At 47.9% G+C, this 21158-nt stretch overlaps 1 protein-coding gene across 1 annotated transcript in view; it reads left to right on the forward strand.

The window, feature by feature from the left end:
* Positions 1–21158, forward strand: part of Rptor (regulatory associated protein of MTOR complex 1) — a 301156-nt gene that overhangs the window by 217980 nt on the left and 62018 nt on the right. Inside the window, exon 13 of the mRNA XM_031352079.1 lies at positions 261–371. Within this exon, the coding sequence (XP_031207939.1) occupies positions 261–371 (111 nt within the window). The remainder of the gene's footprint in view (positions 1–260; positions 372–21158) is intronic.

Genomic DNA, 21158 nt, shown 5'->3' on the forward strand with positions numbered 1-21158 from the left:
AGGAGGAAAGAGAGAAGTCTAAAATTGGACAGAAGAATCCAGCAATGGTTCTTCCAGCTTGGTTCTGCAGAGGAAAGGCCAGTGATGCTGGCAACTTGAGGAGTGACCTAACCCAGCAGCAGTGGAGAGGGGCCTCATGCCTGTGCTGAGGAGTGAGCTAACCCAGCAGCAGTGCAGAGGGGCCTCATGCCTGTGCTGAGGAGTGAGCTAACCCAGCAGCAGTGCAGAGGGGCCTCATGTGCTGACCCTTTTTCCTCCAGGCCCTGTCAGTGGGCATCTTCCCCTATGTATTGAAGCTGCTTCAGAGCTCGGCCCGAGAGCTGCGGCCGCTCCTCGTCTTCATCTGGGCCAAAATCCTCGCTGTGGACAGTGTGAGTAATCCCCTTCACCCTCACAGGTGGGAAGCCACATTCCGCCCCTGGGCCCTGAGCTGCCTCACCCTGCCCCAGGTGTTAGGTGGGGCTGGCCACTCCTGTGTTTCCCCTGCCCTTCCCAACTTGTATGCCTGAAATCTGTGAAATCTGTGGCTGTCACCCTTCCCAGCCCTTCTCTCTTATAGAATTGAATAAAACTCTCCCCCAACATCTACCTCTGGTTACCAAACCATCCCTAGTCTCTGCCCGCTGCCAGGTGACCAGCCTGTCTTCTGTGTGTCCCCTAATACCTGCACTCTGACTATTCCCTGATCATTCTCTGTGTTCCTGACAATGGCAGCCAGCAAGTGGCCCTGAGCTCAGCCTGCCCCTCCCCGAAGCTGTGTCCTGCTATACCCTTCTTTCCCTGTCCCTAAACATGCTGGCACTAGGACCAAGGCTTAGCCTATCACCTGTCTTGTCTTTACCCATCCTGCCTGTAGCCCTGGAGAGCCTTAATGGCCCTTCTTTACAGGTGACTTCCCAGCCCCGGCACTTTCCAGTTGTCACATCTCCTGATCCTGCAGCCATTTTTCTCCCCCATGAAGATAGATGGTCCCTATACTCATAGCTTTGTGCTAAGGTCTACAAGTGGCAAAGAGGTCCCTATCCTGACCTCAGCTGCCAATTAGAGCACACAGGTACAGGCAGCTTTAAAAAGCATTCCCTGAGGGGCCAGAGTCACACCTTGCAGGAGCAGGAGTCACTGCCATGAGGGTAACAAAATGAAGAGTCAGGACAGTGATCTATAGTGGGGCAGCAAGGATGTCAAGACTGTGACAAAGGGCTAGAGGCTGACGCTTCAAGCAAGCAAGGGGCAGTAGAAAGATCCAGAGTTCTGGGAAGATGGCAGAGGATGAAGCCTTCAGCTGTTTGTAGCAGGCTATGGGGCAGAGAACCCTAAAAAATAAACTCTGGTTCTGAAATGGCCCAGTTAAAAGTAGCAAATGGGAGGAGATGATGGGGAAGAAGCTCTCTTTTTTTCGGTTTTTCAAGACAGGGTTTTTCTGTGTAGCTCTGGCTGTCCTGGAACTCACTCTGTAGACCAGGCTGGCCTCGAACTCAGAAATCCACCTGCCTCTGCCTCCCAAGTAGAAGAAGCTCTCCTGAGTGAGAGGAACTGAGGTGGGTGCAGGGCATGGGCCGTGAGGAGAGCCTGTTCTCAATTCCACCAACAACCAGGAGAGGCAGCATCTCAATCAAACCCCACTGGTCCTCCTGGGGACGAAGCTGTAGCGCAAGATGAGCTCCCTGAGTGGTCAGGATTTGACCCAACTAGTTATCATAGCTTGTAAGATCCTTGTGTGCAGATGTGGACAGCAGGTGCAGGGTACCCAGACAGATGTGTTGGCATCAAAGATGAATGTTGTGGATGACAGGGAAGGCCCCTGTGATTTCAGACTGCATTCCACATAGGGTTGGAACCAGCTTGGCAGGGACTGTGGAGAGCAGATGGAACAGGGCCCTGGCAGGTGAAGAGATTGGCCTCAGCACCTTTGCTTCTGGGCCTGCTTTTGAGACAGTGGAGAATTTGGGGGGAAACAACCCTTTCAAAGGGTCACATACCAGAGATTCTGAATATCAGATATTTATATTATAATTCGTAACAGTAGCAAAATTACAGTTATGAAGTGGCAACAAACATAATTTTATCGTTGGGGGTCACCACAACATGAGGAACTGTATTAAAGGGTTGCAGCATTAGGAAGGTTGAGAACCACTGGTGTATAAGAATCAAGTCTGTTTCCAGCTTGGCTTCAGTGGGCTTCTATCAATGTCATTGTGTGTGTGTATATGTGTACAACATTGCACAAGGATTGTGTAGGACGAATGAGTCCATGTTCTACATCAACCTCATAAAATGATTGGGACTTTTCAGCTCAGAGAAGACAATGCAGGAATGACAGGGTCGTGCTTCTGACAGTGACAAGCAGAGCATGATGGCCTCCACTGGCTCTGGCTCTATTTCTGAAGACAGTCACTGCAGGTCTGGCAGTGTCACAGGCTGTTTGTTCCCTTTCCTGTGTGGAGATAGCCCTGACTTCCTGACCCTCCCACTCTGTCTCCTAAGTGCTGAGATTAAGGGAGCATGCAGTGATGGGAGCAGAACCTGGAGTACTATGTATGCTAGGCAAGCCTTCTACTAGCCAAGCCACAGCCTCAGCCTCTCCCCAGGGCATTCTTTATCCTTGCTCACTAAAGTTGAGATCTGAGTCCCTCTACCTTGGACCTTGTTCAGCCATATTCTTTGTGACCCTTTCCCCAGCCACTGGCTGGCCTGGATGTGCCACATCCCACAGTGACCCACTGTCTGTCATGCCAAAACACCACCACACTCGTTGCTTTCTCTTTTCACTCCCTCAACCTAGACTCTCCCTTGACCTTTCTTACTACAGATCCCCTGAGTACCTACTCAGCCCCCTCCCACATTCACCTCCACCCCCAACTGGGCAGTGTGCTGGTCTGATGTTCATCTCACAGAAGAAGTGTTCATGGACAGCTTCCATGTGGTGCCCGATGCATGAGGGGGTTATCCATATGAAGATCACAGGGCTCTCTCTATTCCTGTTCTCTGTGTGGTTGAGCCTTGGACCTTTATTGATATTTGTTCTGGACCCTGTGCAGCAGCTCTGTGAGTTCCCTATAGTCTCTTGGACTGTCTCCTTAGATCACAGGTCTCTGGTTTTGGGGGCCTACAGCCTAGCCAGGACCCTAGCGCACTGCTGAACATGTGCCGTGCTGTAGACATCCTGTGTAGGTCCTGCCATGAGTCTTTTTGCTGGGCCACACAAAAAGACTCCTGTTTTGGCTTATCTGGGGCTGAGCTTGACTCTCGCTGGCCTAGTGCTCTGTTCCTGGCCAACTGGTGAATGTTGCTCCTGTGTGCTTCACGGTGCTCATTATCACCAAAGTGACTAAAGCTGGCCACTATGTTCCAATGGGAGGAGAAAGGACTTCATCCCTCTCCATCCCTGTTTGTCTCCTGCACACACTGACTTCCTGTGCCCAGGGCTGCACTCAGCTGTGAGCACAGACCCTGCAGTGCCCTGAGCAGACGGCCATGCTTCACTTTTGCAGCATGCTGAAGTCTGTGTGTGATACCAGTGCTCAGCTGGAAACTCCCTTGCCTGCGATGTTCTTGTAACTGCCTGCAGGCACTGGGGACCATCCTCTGAGTTAATTTCCTAACCAGCTTGTTGCAGCTGTTTACTTAACAGCAGTCATCTTGCTGAGGGACATTCTGGAATGTTTCTGGTTGACACTGAGCCTCATTTCCACATCTTTCCTTCTTTTAATGACTTGGGACGTAATTCTCAGAGAAATAAAAATTCCATGTAGGTATAAGCAGCCTCCCCTCCCTCCTCAAATCTGGCCCTGACATCTAGCTGCCTCACTGTTCAAGTGGCATATGTGCCTACCAAGCTCACAGTGCCCAGCTGATTCCAAGTTTGCCACTGTGAGGGGTCCTTAGTACTTAGTACTCTACAGATGACCTGATCTATGGTCTGTTGGTACATAATAGTCTATAGATGAGATGCCCTATGGTCTAGGACACAGCACTCTGCAGATGTGGTATCTTGTGGTATAGACAAGCCTGATGTGCAGTGCCCAGCAATTGTTCTGCAGCAGCCACCCAGTTTCCTGGCCTGCTGTGGAGGTCTGAGAAGACTGGTGCCTCCTCAGGCTAGACTCTGCCAAAGTTCATCAGGGACCCATCTCTCCCAGGTATCTGAGGAACACTCCTGTGTGCCACTCTCCTATAGGGTCTTGGAGGACCCAAGCAATGGACAGGAGTCAGCCAGCCCATAAGGTGGGTTTAGACTTGAAGAGATGGCTGCTCTTTGAAAGAATCCACATTTTCAATTCCCAGCACCCATGTCAAATAATTCACAACCACCTGTAACTACAGCTTCAAGGGATCAGACACCCATTTCTGGCCTCCAACATTCATATGGCAATCCTGTGCATGCACAGAGATACACATAATAAAAATCTTAAAAAAAAAAAAGAAGAAGAAGAAGAAGGATGGGCAGGAGAGAAGCAGAAGATCCTGGGAAGAACAATATAAAGAATGATGTTCTCTTTGACTGAGGGGCATTGCATATTACAGGGACGCCCGCCTGAGACAGCTGCCTCAAAACAGGGAGCCTCCTGAGCGCCTTCTTGTTCTGAGTCCCACAGTCACTCCCTATGCCTCAATATTGTACCTTTAACACTGTTGTTAAATGGCCAGGCACATGACAAACCAGGAAATAAGACTATAATGAAAATAACTGTGGAAAACTATTCAAAGCTGTTGCAGATGTCGGGCTTGGCAGACAAGCATAGGACTCCCTACCATCAAGAAAGTCATCAGACAAGTGTCTAGAAATAAAAACAACAGGGTGTGACCTGAGAAACACATTGGGGTGCTCAGCAGTGAGTTCCACTCACAGGAGAAAGGAGTAATGCAGTTACATGAAGAGGGACAGTTCTGGAAAGTTCTGGAAATCCGAGTAGTATCGTGGAGCCGTGCAGCAGCTGCAAAGGTCCCACGTGTTATATTTGGCTCCTTGAGGGATATAGAAATATTTGGAGAAGTAAAGGCTAGAAGTTCTTCCAGTTTCACTGAAAGCAACAAGCCACAGATCTAGAAAGCTTAGCATGTCCCAGCTGTGAGCAAGATCCATCAACACATCATGGCCAAATGGCTGTCACAGTGTGATCAGTAAGAAAAAGCAAAGTTCAGGACCTTAGGAAACTTCATAACCAAGTCATGAGGATGGAAAAACTGACCACAGAGAAACATCTAAACTCTGAAGAAAGGTCTGTCAGCTTGGTGTCTCAAAGATGGAAGCCAACCAGAGATATCAGGACATGCCCTGAAGATCCCTGAACAGCAGACTGAAGCCACGTAACAGTGGGAGGCACGCAGGGCGAGTGCTGTGCGAATGGCTTAGGATTTCTTCTCCTTAATGTTGAAAGCTCACTTTGAATGTTTATTAAAGTGTGTCCTGGAAATGACAGCATACGGAGAGAGAACTCATGGTAACTGCATTGTTGGGGAGAGACCAAAGGAATCCTTCCTTGGCTCTTATACTTTGAACTGGTCTGTGGACTGCATGTGGACTGCTAAAGGTGTTGAGCGGAGCTTATCCAGGGACAGGGCCCTGGGTTCCGTTTCTAGCAGCCCATAAAGAAGAAATCGATAGCATTCTGTAAACAACCCTGAAGACAGAACAGGAATTAAAGACAGCTGTTTTAGTTATGACTACTGTGCTGTGATGGAATACCATCACCAAAACAAGATGAGGTAAGGGTTTCCGAACACTTCCACATCTTAGTGCATCACTAAAGGAAATCAGGACAGAACTCAAGCAGGGCCACAGCCTGAAGGCAGACACTGATGCAGAGGCCATGGAGGGTGCTGCTTACTGACTTGTTCACGTGGCTTGCTCAGCCTGCTTTCTTATACAACCCAGGACCACCAGCCTAGGGATAGCATCACCCACAATGGGCTGTGCCCTCCCCCATCAATCACTAAGAAAATGCTCTACAGGCTTGCCTTCAGACTGATCTTATACAAACAGTTTTTTTTAATTGAGGTTCCCTCCTCTCACATAACTTTAGCTTGTGTCAAGTTGACATAAAATTAGCCAGCATAACAACACACAGAAGATAAAATGAAATCTTACACACATATATGTAGTACAGCAGAAGGAAGGGAATAGAGTGGCCAGGAGTCCAGGGTAGGGGGAGGTAGCTGTGAGCTGTGCTGCATCAGCGACTGAGGTGTGCACAGCTGAGCAGCACCGTTACAGGAGAAGACGTGCACAGCTACGTAGCTAAATTTGATTCAGTTTAAGTGAATTAAATGTTACCTAGAGCCAGGGGTGCTGACAGTTGTTAATCCAGTCCCTGGAAGGCAGAGGCATATCGAGTTCCAGGACAGCCAGAGCCTCTCAAACAACAAGAGAAACACCCAGGGCGGTATAGGGGCACATCCTTGACTATACCTTCAAAGACATTTCTATAAAGGATTAACTTGGGGTGAGAGACCTGCCCTCAATGTAGGCTACAGTGTGCTCTGCTGAGGAGTCCCAGACCAAAGAAAAGGGGAAGAAAAAGCCAACTGGGCTCTCCTTCCTTTGCTCCAGACAGCACAGCCTTCCACCAAGATGACAAGCCCAGCCAGCCAGATACCCTTCCTCCCTTAGGCTGCTTCATATCAAAGCAATTCGAAAAGTGACTGAAGGAGGAGTGTGCTTAGATTAGGTGAAGAGAGACTAATGCGAGGGTAGTTAGATGGGGTGAAGAGTAAGGAAATACTCTGTGGTGCCTACAAAAAATATATTTTCAATAAAAAGACACAAACAGGTTGGTAGTAGCAGCTATGAAAGACTGCACCATGCTGTCATAGAGCCAGAGAAGGCGCTGGGCAGAGCCATAGTTGGTGTTGTATGATAAAGAAAGTCCTCTGATGCCATGTGAGACCCACGGAGAGTACAGACGAGTTTGGAGTGTAAGTCCCTGACACAGCCAGGGCTACAGTAGAGACTTGATAATGAACAGAATGTGTCAGTAAGTGGAGAAAAGATATAACGCTGTCTACTGGCTAGATGCTCTACCAGGGTGGCTGGCGAGCATGCACTATAACCAGTTAGAGGGATTGACTCACAGTGTGCCCTACAGCTGCAGTGGGGTGGCACTCTAAACCAGCGTGCATGAGTGTGTTCATGCATGTGTGTGTGTACATACATGCAGAGGCCAGATGTCAACATGGGGTGTTGTTTTTGTTTGTTTTGTTTTGTTTTTTTCAATGACTGTCATTTTGATTGGCTGTACTGGCTAGCCAGCAAGGCCTCAGGCTCACCCAGCCTCTGTCTCTCCTCACATACCTCTTTGTATGTGGGGACAACACATGCACAATGCCATGCCCAGACACTTGTGTGGGTGCTTGGGATCTGAACTCAGGTCCTCATGCTTGTGTAGTAGCAAGCACTTGACTAAGCAAGCCACCTCTCCACTCCCTAAATAAACATTAAAGTAGAAAATATGTAAGATAAGCATATAAGTACTATAATCATAAGTAACACATTCACTAAAGTATTATAAAATATGTATAATTTAATAGAATACACATGACTATAACTATCAACCTTTATAGAAGCTTTTCAAAGAGGAGGGCTTGGGAGAGGTTTTGTTTATTTGTCTGGTTTGAGTGTTTGTTTGTTTGTTTTTATGGTGGGTCTCACTACAATAGCCCTGGTTGGTCATGGACTCACTGCATGGACCAGGCTGACCTCAAAAAGAAGAAATCTTAAAATTTTTCTTTTCTATCAAATAAAAACTAAATAGTGTTTGGAACACAGCTAGGCAGTGCAGAGGGTCCCTGCCTGCGTGTGTTAGGATCTTGTCCTCAGCTTCTACCTGGGATGTTAGTGAAGAACACAGGAAATGGGGAGACTGAAGACAGAAGAGGCAGGACAGTGAGAAAATGGCCAACCCATGGAGTCTGTGCCCCCGCTGGTTAAACACACTTGTAAGTGATGAACCATCACCCAAACTGGCAAAGAAGCACAGAGAAGGTTCTGAACCTGGACCAGCAGGTGATACCACTGATGATTTTAAAAGGATGGGAGGTAAATATTGTGAATGACCTCGACAGACAGGCATGTTCCTCACTGACACGGGAAGACTTGCTGAAGAGGAAACAGATGAGCTCAGTAGCTCTGTATCAAAGAACACCACAAGTCCAGATGGTTTCCATGGAGAGTTCTTCTGAACATTAAGGGGGAGGCATATGGATAGTGGTACACCCTTTCTCTATTGCTTCATGAGATAAGTAACACTCTGGTACCAAAACAAAAACCAGACAAGCACAACATAAGAAACCCTCACAAATACACACGCAGAGATCTGAAGTAGAAAATTTCACTAAAGCACCAACGTGAGGCTGGGGATAGAGCAGTTACTGAAGGGCTTACCATGAGAGCATGATGACCTGAATTTGACCCCCAGCATCCACATAAAAGCCCTTGGTTTCAGCACTGATGAGCTCAGACAGGTAGATTCCTGGAGCTCTCTTTCCAGCCAGTCTAGCCACTTAGGGGGCTCCAGGATCAGTGAGAAACCAAGTTCAAAAAACAGTAAGGTGGAGTGACCAAAAGACACCTAATGTCAGCCTTTATAACCATAACAAATTACAGTTGTGAAGTATCAATGCAAACAGTCGTATGTTTGGGGCCACCACAACATGAGGAACTGTATGAAGGGTCGCAGCGTCAGGAAGGCTGAGCACCACCGCTCTTTGGACCATGGGCATACCTAGGGTTGTCTTGAGGACAGTAGTGGTTGGGAACAGCACCGCTCACTGCAGCACCTTCTTGGGGCTTGAGTCCTGTACCATGTAAAAGTGTGAGCTGAGTAATGAGCGTGCACAATGCATTCTCTCTGCTCCTGATGCAATTGGCTGCTTCAGTTCCTGCTTGACCTCCCCACAATGATAGATTGCATTCTGAAATTGTAAGCCAAACAAATCCTTTCCCTTACATGGCTTTGCCAGGATGTTTAATTACAGCATCAGAAAGGAAACTGGGACAACAAGTAAAAGTAAGCATACTGACATACTAACAAAAGAAGAAAAAGTCATATAATATGAATATTATGCAGAACCACAAAGTAACTTAATGGTCTTTATCAAGATGAAAGTATCAGCTGGGCGGTGATGGCGCATGCCTTTAATCCCAGCACTTGGGAGGCAGAGGCAGGCGGATGTCTGAGTTCGAGGCCAGCCTGGTCTACAGAGTGAGTTCCAGGACAGCCAGGGCTATACAGAGAAACCCTGTCTCGAAAAACAAAAACAAAAAGATGAAGTGTCTTCTCCCTGCAGACAACATTAACATGGACAGCCGAGGCCATAGTGAGAAAGTCTCAGGTCATGTGTCCGCATGAGACAGAGCCCTTTCAGAATCTCAGTATTTCTTTGAGGTGAGAGAACAGCCCGCAGCATCAGTCCTCTATCATGTCCCCAACCCTAAAGCCCGCAGCATCAGTTCTCTATCATGTCCCCTAACCCTAAAGCCCGCAGCATCAGTCCTCTATCATGTCCCCTAACCCTAAAGCCAGGGCTCAGACTCCAGCTGTCAGTTCTCTATCATGTCCCCAACCCTAAAGCCCGCAGCATCAGTTCTCTATCATGTCCCCTAACCCTAAAGCCAGGGCTCAAACTCCAGCTGTCAGTTCTCTATCATGTCCCCTAACCCTAAAGCCCACAGCATAGTTCTCTATCATGTCCCCTAACCCTAAAGCCAGGGCTCAAACTCCAGCTGTCAGTTCTCTATCATGTCCCCTAACCCTAAAGCCCGCAGCATCAGTTCTCTATCATGTCCCCTAACCCTAAAGCCAGGGCTCAAACTCCAGCTGTCAGGCTTGGCTCAAGTGCCCTTGTCCAGCAACTCTGTTCTGAGTTCTCACTTGTCACACAGACTTGTATCCTGACATTTAGAGTGGCTTTCTTGGAAGCTGGGGGCTGGCATTAAGACTGTTACAGTCTTCAGTCTCTCAGGGAACTGGGTCACAGGAGCAGGCCACCACACCAAGCTCTGTTCTGATAGTTTGAAGCTGGAAGTGTCCAGATGGACACTAAGAGGTGACTATGTCAGCTTTTCCATACAGACACAACAGTGTCATTTGAAAAGCACCAGTAATGGAGCTGTGTACTATCTGGTTCCGTGTGTTGGAAATTACAGAAGGTATGAGCTTGTCTGCAGTCAGGCAGGCAGATCAGCTACTGGGGCAGGTGAGGAAGGGGCAGGATTTACAAAGGACATGAACATGCAGGGGGCTAGATTCAGCCTCGATGGTGATAGCCTCACAGTGCGCATGTGCCTGGGTTTTTGGGTTCTGAGCTGTAACTCTGTGCTATGTCTTAGCATCTCACAGCCCAGTGATGTGGATTTCGATGGTGACCTGTACTGTAACTCTGTGCTATGTCTTAGCATCTCCTAGCCCAGTGATGTGGATTTCGATGGTGACCTGTACTGTTTGCACCTTGATTTGCTGTTGTTGTTGCTGATGTTGTTTGGCTTTTTGGTTTTTTTGAGACAGGGTTTCTCTGTGTAGCCCTGGCTGTCCTGGGCTCACTCTGTAGACCAGGCTGGCCTCGAACTCAGAAATCCGCCTGCCTCTGCCTCCCAAGTGCTGGGATTAAAGGCGTGTGCCACCACTGCCCGGCTCCACCTTGATTTTCAATCAGAAAGTAGGCTTGCTATTCTTCATTAAGACTAATGCTACAAGGTGACCTAACACTGCCCTGGAACTGACCCTAGACCAAAGCCAGAGGCTGTGACATGCAGGTGAATATGAGCATTACTGTGACGTGCAGTTGAATGTGAGCAGTACTGTCCCTGAGAATTCACAGGGAATAGATTGTGATTCTGGAAGAAAGTGTCCTTTTTGTTAACAATATTTCGGGGCAAAGGCCAGAAGTCAATGTTAGGTTAAGGTTAGGGTTAGAGTAGATTAGCATCCCTATGCTATTATATAATATGTGTTCGTTCCCCTTCCCGCCCTGCCTAAGGGCTTGTTCACTCCCCATCTTGTGGGTTCTTTCTAGTTTTCTGACACTCCAAATTAAACACACAACCCTAAAAACTTGAAGCTAAGATCCAAGTGTAAGAAAGGACATGCCTGCTTGATTTTAATAAGTTTCCCAAGTTGTTGTTATCATCTGTCTCTCTGCTAATTAACAAGAATAAGGGAGGGAGGCAGTTAATTAAGGACTGGTGTAAGCTGGGTTCCAGCTAATTGAGGTTTTTTTTTTCATAGACAGAATTAATGTGCAATTCAGGCAGACCTTCCAAATTACAGTTAATAAAGTTTTATTTATAGCACCACTGGGGAACATCAAGGGCACAATTGTCAGGAATATGGGGACACTCTGAGTTGGTATCAATGGGATAATCCAAAGTCTGTGCACATAGGGAATCCACAGGAAGGGCTTCCATGGACAAAGGCAGCAGGTAAGGAGGTGGCATTTTTTCTTCAGCCCCTACGACTTGTGTATCCTTTGCAGTTTCTCAGTGTCTACTGTTTCCTCTGCAAACTGATTTTTCTCTGAGTAAATTTGATCAGGTACTCAGCCTAACCTCCTCTCTTGCTCCTCATTTTGCCTCTTCATACACAAAGCTCAGTTGAAAGAGAGTTCAATGTCAGCCTCTTCTCTGTGGGTCAGGCAGTGTTGAGCATCCACACTGTTCTGCTGGCCCAATGTGGGGCTGCTTTGGGAGGAATGCAGACTGGCTCCTGAGCCCATTCTTCTGTCCAGACACCTGTGCTTCCTGTCAAGCTTTGCTTTAGGGGACTGCTCTAGGTTTACAGAAACCTGAGGTGACAGTGGACTTTGTTCCCATAAACCCCACCCCGGTTTCCTCATCTGAGGCACCTTAGTGGATACCAGTGAGACGTGTGTTGGTACCTCACCACCACCTGCACCATCCTGGTACCCATCTCACCTCAGGGTCTCTCTGTCCACTCCCTAAGTGAGACACCCCCAGGGGAGGGGCTTCAACTCCTCCAAATCAAACCCCCTCCCATTTCTCCCTCAACCCTCTGTACCTCTGATGGCCATGGCAGCATGAGGAGGGCCCCTGACTCTGCACACCTCCTATTGGGCTGCTCTGCATGTTTCTCTCAGGACTCAGCTAGGTAGTGCCAGTCTCGTGTTAGGCTTTCTTCCTTCATGACTTCCCAGCCCCAGCTGTCACTGCAAACACAGCTTTGTTTCTTCATCTGTATTCTGTTCAGGACCCAGATATGGGGTATGGGGGTTGGTTTTTTTTTTTTCATTATTTATTTAGACTTTGTATTAGTTACTTTGTTTTCATTATGTACTTAGACTTTGTATTAGTTACTCTTCTGTTGTGGTTAAACACTAGGACCAGCAGTGACTTAGGGAGAAGAAGTTCATTTTGGCACACAGTTCCAGAGTAAGACAATAAAGAACTGGGAGGTATGGCAGAGGAGCCAGAAGAGCCCAGATCACATCTACCATAAACTCGGTCAGAGAAAGCAAAGCAGAAATGGGCAAGGCTGTGAGCTCCAGACCCAGCCCAGTGACATTCTTCCTCCCGCTCCAAGGTTCTACTCTCTGAAGCTTCTATGACCTCCCAAACAGTGCCACCCACCAGGGACCAAGTCTTCAAATGCATAAGCCTCTAAAGGACATTTTCCATTCAAACTACCAGGCTGTTCTCCCTTCTCAGTGAGGAAGCCATCTTTCAGGTGAGGGGTCTCCTAACCCTGACTGGGCAGAGTCTCCCTCCCTGTCACTGAGAGGCACAGCTGGTGAGCAGGAGTCACAGACATGCTCACAGGAAAAATTTTCTCTTCCTCTCTCCCTGCCACCTCATTCATATAATTTCATGCTTTGAGGGTCTATTATGACTCGAGTATAGGTTGAGGTCTGCAGAAAACCAGTGAAGGGAAGGGAAGTGTTAGGGATATGTGTTTGCAGAAACCTTTGTTTTGTGCAAGCCAGTCAGCAAAGCTGTGTGCTGTGTAAATGGGTTCTGGGTGCTGTCTCACTGTCTGGTAAGATAGAATACCATGTGAAGATATTTTCAGCAGTGGCTATGAGCATTTCCACATGGTGACATTTCTCCCCTTTGCGGGTATACATCACCATCCCCCATGTGGTCAGGGTGTGCTACCTTAGGAGTCATAACAACTTGTGACATGGAGTATTTGTCCTGTGAACGTAGCCAAGAAGGTAGGAAGTACAAATGGCCAGCCCCACACTGTACCGTCTGTCAGTCTATGCAGAAAGGAGAGCTTTTCTGGCCTGCTTGGAAGGCAGAGCCTGGGAGACTCAGGTGCTCCTCCTGGGGGAGGCTGAGTAGCAGCAGACAAAGCCACTGGAGTCCAGAGGTAGAGTGGGGAATGGGAACAGCAAGCTGGACTCTCCAACAGCTGAAGGAAGAGAAGGACAGAATGAGTGTCCTCTGAAGGATGCAGTTGTCACCTGGACCACCAGCTGGAGTCATTGTGAAGGCTGGCGAGATGGCTTGGTGGACAAAGGTGCTTCTTGGACAAGCCTGCAGCCTGAGTTTAACCCTGAGACCCACATAAATGTGGAGTGAGAGAACCAGCTCTACAGAGTTGACCTCTGACCTCCACAAGTATGCCATGCATGTATGCTCACACATACATCATACATGCATACAATAACAACAACAACCACCTAGTTATATCTTTAATCCCAGCACTCGAGAGAGAGGAGGCAAATTCTGAGTTTCAGGCCAGCCTGCTCTACTTTGTGAGTTTCAAGCCAACCAGGGCTGCATAGCAAGACTCTGTCTCAGAAGGTGGATTGTGACCTTAGTGCCACCGACAGCTCTGTGGGACCCTCAGAGGCACAGGATAAGGCCTACATAACCGAAGTTACTCAAGGCATTGACCTGAGTTCTAGGAAGCAAGTGACTCCCAGCCCCAGTTCTATGTGTGGTGGGGTAAGTTTATGTCTTGAAAACCCAAAGGCTCTATTAATACCAGTAAAAGAACTTAATGAGATAGAAGCCGAAGTAACAACAGCTAGAAGATTAGACAGGAAGAGCAGCCTGTGTGTAGTAGGGTCGTAAATCCAGGAATAATCTACGGTGAGATGGGGAAAGCCACCACAAACCTTAAACCATTCCTGAGAGACACAGTCACCTTCAGCAGATAAGAACACACCCTTCTCTTGCAGTAGGATTCTGTGTCATAAACATGTCAGTGTTCTCTCATTTAATTTATAACTTAATATAATCCTAGTAAAATTATGAACCGGCTTTTTTTCTGGAACTAGACACATTCTCAGCTTTACGTGGAGAAATAAGTAAGAAGAGGCAGGGAGCCCTGGCTAGGAAGAAGAGTGGTAGGGATCCTGTCCTCCTAGACCACAGCTAACCCTGAAGCTTCAGTGATGTACCAGGACTGGTAAGCATTGCAGAGGCGGCCCAGTGGCATCTAAATGGTAGTAGCAGTACCTCTGCTTTGCAGTTCTTCAGCTGTATGGTAGAAAAGCAGAGGCTGCTGTAGTTTGGATCTTGAGTGACTGGGAAAGAGTTAGACTAGAGGAAAGTAGTCTGAGACTGTAGGGTGGGTGGGTGGGGCTCTTAAGTCTTTTAAGGCGTAATAGAAGCTTCACCCCTCTGTTTTCTCTGATTCATTGCTGCCATGGTCGAGTGGCTTCTTCCACCGTGTAACCCCACCCTGATCTAGATCCTCACCGTAGGCTCAAAGACAACAGGGCTGGCCAGTAAACCAGAGACCCAAAACATCATTTAGAATAAACATTTCGTTTTGTCTTGTTTTGTCTCTCTCTGTAAAGCCCTGGCTGTCCTGGAATTCCCTATTTAGACCAAGCTGGCCTTGAACTCCTCCTGCCACCTCATCCAGCCCACCTTTCCATCTTTTACTTTGAGTGTACAAGGTAGTTAATTTATCACACAGACAGAAAGCTGCATGATAGAGATTAATTGTACACTATGGACAATAGAATCTAAGTTAAAGAGGTAGCTTCTTTAAACACAAAAGGTAAAGTCATCAAAGCATTAGAAGAGGGGCTGGAGAGGTGGCTCAGTGCTTAAGAACTCTGGCCGCTCTTGCAGAGAACCTGGCTTCAACTCCCAGCACTCACATGGCAGCCTGTGCCTGCCTAGAACTGCAGCTCCCGGGGGTCTGAAGCACATGGCAGCCTGTGCCTGCCTAGAACTGCAGTTCCAGGGTCTGACACCTTCACACAGACATGCAGGCAGGCAAAACACTAATGCACATAAAAATAAATGATTTTGTAAAAAAATAGATGAGAAACCAGGTAGATTCTGTTTTAACCAGGGGCTATTGAGTTTTTAACCTATAATTCCAAATTTAGATGTCTTTACAAAGAAACTTACTTGAATATAAGTCAATTTTATATACAGAGATACTCAAAAATATGTCACAACTAAAAAATAATGGGTTCCCTCATGCATAAAGGACTCCTAGAAATCAAAATAAACAACAGTTCAGTAGGCAAGCGGTCAAACTGAAAGCAGCAGTTCTCTGAGAAGTTGATGCAAGCTGACCAGTATGAGCACCTTTGCTGCAGTTACGAGGCTCTGAGTTCAGTTCCTAGAACTCTCATGACAGATGACAACCATCCGTAACTTTAGTCACAGGAGGACTAACATCCTCTTCTGGCCTTCTCAAGCACTACACATACATGGTGCCCAGACATGCATGAGGGCAAATGTCCATTCATACAATAAGTCTTTACAAAAGAAAAGTTGATATAAATGGTTCTTGATAATAATAGGTTGCTGTTTCTCCTAAGTGCACAGTGAGGCTAGTTACGTCCACGGTGCTAATGGTACCTGCAGGGATATTCTCAGGAACTGTAAAAAGAGCAAGGAACCCTCCATAAGAAAAATAAGGGTGTGGCATCGGATCATTATACCTATAGATACACTTGAAACAGCAAGAGACAGGCCAGCTCTGCTGCTAGCAACCTGAGGAAGGAGTCCTGTCAGTGATCTCCACTCAGGTAAAGCCAGTCCTTGACTTAGCCACAGAAAGAGATTATGGGTGAGCCAGTGTTAAACAGAGCTGGGGCTTATTGGGAACACATTTTTTAACATGTGTTTAAACACTAGTTTAAATAGGAAGAAAGAGACCCAGGGAACTAATAAGACCTATGTGTCTCAGCAGTGGCCGAGCCGCAGCTCACAGGGTTACTAAAAAGCCTTCTTGTCTTTGTGTCATTTCGATGAGCTAGATGATGCATGCCCCAGATCCCAGACAGGATTGTAATCTGACCAGATAAAACCATTCAGATCACAGGGTTGCACAGGACGGGTATGATGGAGCTTGTGTTGTAAGTGGGTTCTCATGGGGCTCCTAGAACACTTTGAGAAGTCCATCTAGTGTTTAGCCTCCGGCAGGATCTGCTACCATTTGAATATCCACACTGATGTCTCTAACAGGAGTATTGTCCTATGTTGGCAACCTGAACAGAGAATGCTGCGAACCGTAAGAGTTCTTGATGCACAACTGGCAGAGGCTTCAGCCAGCACCCATTTCCCTTCCCACAACTCCATAATTTTCCTTGTCTTTCTATTGTACATCTTGTAACAAGAAAAATTTTAGAGAAAAATAAAAAAAGCAAGACTCCAGTGTCCTGGCATGGTGGGCCTTTGGTTTAGGAAAGTTGGCAAGAGTGTAAATTCACTTTTGTTTATGCATCTATAACAAAAACACATGTGAGAAACAGGAAACCGAACACACAGTGGTAGAGCGCTCTAGTTGGCTGTATCTTTCCTTAGAATTTTGGGTTTTCAACCGTAATGGTACCACGGATTTTATGATGTGTGGGAGGGGAAAAGGCAAGTCTAAAGTTGGAGGAGGGAACACGTGCATGCCTTTCACAGCCGCACCAGGCACAGCATGCTGGCTCCACGCTCGAGGGTCACCTTACACACAGGCATTGAATTGTATAGCTCACAGGATTTTCAATATTTAAAGTAATGAGCCCCATTTGGAAAGTGACAGTGACAGTACACATCACTGGGGCCATTGGGAAAGCAGCTGTGTCAGGTTTCAGCTGTGGGGACTACAGAGCTCAGGCCTCTTGCTAGATGTTCTGCTGCATCCTGAACGGTGAAATCCCTGCCGTGCTCCTCCACCTCCAGGGTCTGATGGTGTTATAGCCCAGTGTGCAGTTTTCTTATCTGGAAACATCTTCCCTATCAAATGTCATGCCTATTTCTTGAGATAAGGAAGAACCAGATTCATGGCTAAGCCACCTCCAGCATTCCTCAAGTGCTTGTGGCTCACACTGGAAGGCACAGGCAACACATTCATAGATAGAATCTCATGAGTCGCCCTATGCTGCCCCACCCCTCCCCTCTCAGGCTTGGACCTGTTCATGTAAATTCACTTCTTGTACTTTTTGGTCTTCTGAAGCAAGGAGAGTTAAGTCAGGTCAGGATACCCTCCTCTGGAATGTTCTGGACTGGCTTCTTGGTAGGCTGTTTGCAGTGCAGCTCTAGCTGTGCAGTTAGACTTGCAGCTGCTTCACCCCTGCTCTCTTCCGCCTCCCTTCCCTCTATCTGGTGAGGTCCTGAGACAGACTTACAGGGGTTGGAGCAGGTTTCATTGTGACAGAGACCAATGTCCACCAAGAAAACCTCCATTTTCTGCCTCCCCTTCCCCCTCCTTCTTACTCTAGTCTTAATATGTATGTCATCATTGTACCTGATCTGGGAAAGGCTTTCACAGTGCGGGCGGCCGTGTTTGGTGCCCCCACCTCCTTCACTGAGCCTGTGTTTCCACAGTGACCTGTCACTGGCTTCCCTGCTGGGCTGTAGTAGCTTTGCTTTCTTTGCAATTCAGTGAGGCTCCTGGCCTAGAACTTAGAGAAAGCAGGTCAAGGGAATTGTACCTCCCCCTTAGCAGGTGAAGCTCCTGGGGAGAGCTACTGTCAGTGCAGCAGAAACCAGTATACACCTGTGGGCACTGGCCGTGAAAACAGACCTGTGAGGAGCAGCCATGACTGTCGCCTGCCGTAGCCTGACAGGCTTATCAAAACAGAAATCTTTTAATATATGCCTCATAATCGCCAGACTCCGCTTTTGAAGGCTTATTAAAGTGATCATTTCAGATCTTCTGACTTGGGAGGCTCACACTCAGAATTAGAAGGATATGAATTAATGACAGTTTATTACTCTCAGATGAGCTGCTCTTAGGGAGTTTCCTGTAAACGTGTGGGCTTTGATTTGACTTGTCGGAGCTCTGATTTGAAAACAAAGAAAGGAATCTTTCCTCCTGAGCTACACTGGGGCCTTCTGCTGCTGCAGACATGGGCAGTCTGCAGCCCTGGGGGCCAGGCCCGGATGACTTCCAGCTTGTTTGTTAGCTGCCTCGTCTCGACTAAAGCAGGGCAGTCAGTAAAGTGTGTGTGGCTTGATGAGCAGAAGCTGGGGTCAAAAGCCTGCAGTCTGAGCCAGCCTTCTCCATCTTTTCTAATTACATCTTACAAAGCCAGGCCAGTGTCCACCTGATGAACTAGCTCATCACCATCACCATGCCACCATGAGGAATTCTTCTGGACCCCTGACAAAAGGAGAGTCATGTAGAGCGTTCACACTGAGCACCCAACAGAGGCCATGTGGAAGCCACGTGCCTCTAAGAAGGGCTCAGGACCTGCACTGCTCTGGAAAGTCAGGAAGTCCTAAAGCAGGATTTGACATTCCTCTTTCTTATCCTTGGTTTTTAAGTCCCATCCTGGGTTCCTTGAGAGTCTCTGAGCCTAGAGCAGAGCTTTTGGGAACTGGTGAGAGGGTGGCAGGCACATCACCCTGGGTGCTGCTCCCAGACAGCCTTAGCATCTGTCTCCACCACACCTTTATTCATGGGTCACATGACTACACTGCTTTATCTTTGTGTCACTCAAGCAGAGAGCAGAGGCCATGCCCCTCACAGTTCCCACAATGGCCACACCTCATGCTGTGAACAGCCCCTTTCTCTTTCTAGTTGGGCCAAGGCCTGAGTTTCAGCCTCCTCACTCACCTTAGAGCTTTCGCAGCACCATTCCCAATGTGACGTCAGTTCTGGTCTGGCTCAGGTGTCTGTGTTTTCCTTCTCCTGAATGGTTCTTCCTAAGTGCACTGCCTATCTGTGCACCCTACCTCTTTAGGGAGTGACGTAGGTAGTAAGCACCCCTGCCCTTCAGTGTCTTCCACTGTTTTTCTCATGTCTCTGGACTGTCCCAAGCTCTGCTCCTAGCCTATATTGGTTGCCCTCTTTACTGCTATGAAGTACTTAACAAAGACAACTTACAGGAGGAGGAAGGGTTTGTCTGCACTCAAGTTCAAAGGCACAGTTGAGGCACAGTTGATGGTGGCGTGTCAGCTGGGTCCTGAGGCTGAGGCAGAAGCAGAGGAAGATGAGAGCTGCTGCTCACTCTTGTCTTTATGTGATCTAAGACCCCAGTTCAGGAGATGATGCCACACGTTAGGGAAGGGTCTTGCTACCCTTGTTAGCCAACTGTTAACTCCCCTGAAGATCTGCCAGAGGTTAGTCCCCTGTAATTCCAGCTCCCATCAAATTAGCAATCGATACTAAAAGTGTGGACAGCTGACCTTGGACCTGGGGTCGGGCTGTAGTGTCTCTTACTCTCGGCTTCTGCTGGCTCTTCAGTTCCTCCTAGCGCCCAGTCACCTGGCTCTTCCCACCGCACACTCCAGGACTGGCCTGTTTCCCTTCTGTCCTTTCCTCCTCCCATCTTTCCCTTCTCCATTTCTCCTTCTCCATTCTGTTTTACTGTCCTCCAGAAAGCATGTGCCATCCCCTCCCCGCCCCACCCCCGCAGCTCCCTGTAGCTTCGAGGCTGTTGCCAGCACAGCTGTCAACCCAGTTGTCTCCCTCGCAGTTGATAACATGGCTTGTCTGACTCTGTATGTATCTCTAGAACAGAACCAGTGTTCTGCATAAGCAGGGTCCCCAGTGTGTGGCACATGGTATGGGTAGCCACAAGGTGGAATTGTATTCCCAGGAAAGGGTCCACCGAGTTAGAAGGGCCATATCTCTGGTGGCTTCTTTAGTACTTCCATTAATTACACCTTGAATCCTAGAGCTCTTTCTTTGCTTAGGAATGGGGGTTTCTAGGAAGATCCTATGATGGTATTCATCATGTGGCATGAATCCAGACAAAATCCCCAAGAGCTTCATCAGGTACCCATACTACAGAAACAGGAGTACTGTCAGGTATCCTTACATGGAAGGCAACAGGAGAGGAGCCTGAGAAGCAGCAGGAAACATGAGAGGAAGGGAGGAGTTGAGATGAAGGGCAAGAAACTGGGAGGAAGAGGGCAGCTGGGAAAGGAGGAGAGGGCGAGCAAGTGAGGGGGCCTGACAAGGAGGGAAACTTAAGAGAAGGAACCTGAGGGGAAAGGGTGTCTGAGGAAGAGAGGAGTCTGAGGTGGGGGAAGGGACCTGAGAAGAAATGGGGAGTCTGAGGGAAAAAAGGGAAGGGGGGGTCTCAGCGGGGCTGGAGAGATGGCTCAGCGCTTAAGAGCACTAACTACTCTTTCAAAGGTCCTGAGTTCAATTCCCAACAACCACATGGTGGCTCACAACCATTTGTAATGAGATCTAATGCCCTCTTCAGGGGTAAAATCTGAAGACAGCTACAGTGTACTCATATAAATAAAATAAATCTTTAAAAAAAAAAAAATTGGAGGCTGGAGAGATGGCTCAGCGGTTAAGAGCACTAACTGCTCTTTCAGAGGTCCTGAGTTCGATTCCCAGCAACCACATGGTGGCTCACAACCATCTATAAGGGGATCTGATGCCCTCTTCAGGGGTGTCTGTAGACAGCTACAGTGTAGTCACATATATAAAATAAATAAATCTTTAAAAAGAAAAAGTCTCAGCAAAAAGTGGACACCGAGAGCCTGACAGAAAGGAGACTTAAGAAAGGTTGGGGATATGAGAAGGGCGAGGTCTGAGAGTGGGGCAGGACACAACAGTGTTACTCAACTTTTGGGCCACAACTTGTGCCCTGCGTCAGGTCCAGCCACCCATCCTCAGAAAGCCAATAGTGCATGCCTTAATTGCAGCACTCAAGAGGCAGAGGCAGACAGATCTCTGTGAGTTCTAGGCCAGCCTGATCTACAGAGTTCCAGGACAGCCAAAGCTACACAGAGAAACCCTGTCTCAACCCCCACCCCCACCCCTACCTCACAC

This window comes from Mastomys coucha, unplaced genomic scaffold (genome assembly GCF_008632895.1).
Source record: "Mastomys coucha isolate ucsf_1 unplaced genomic scaffold, UCSF_Mcou_1 pScaffold5, whole genome shotgun sequence".
Lineage (NCBI taxonomy): Eukaryota > Metazoa > Chordata > Mammalia > Rodentia > Muridae > Mastomys > Mastomys coucha.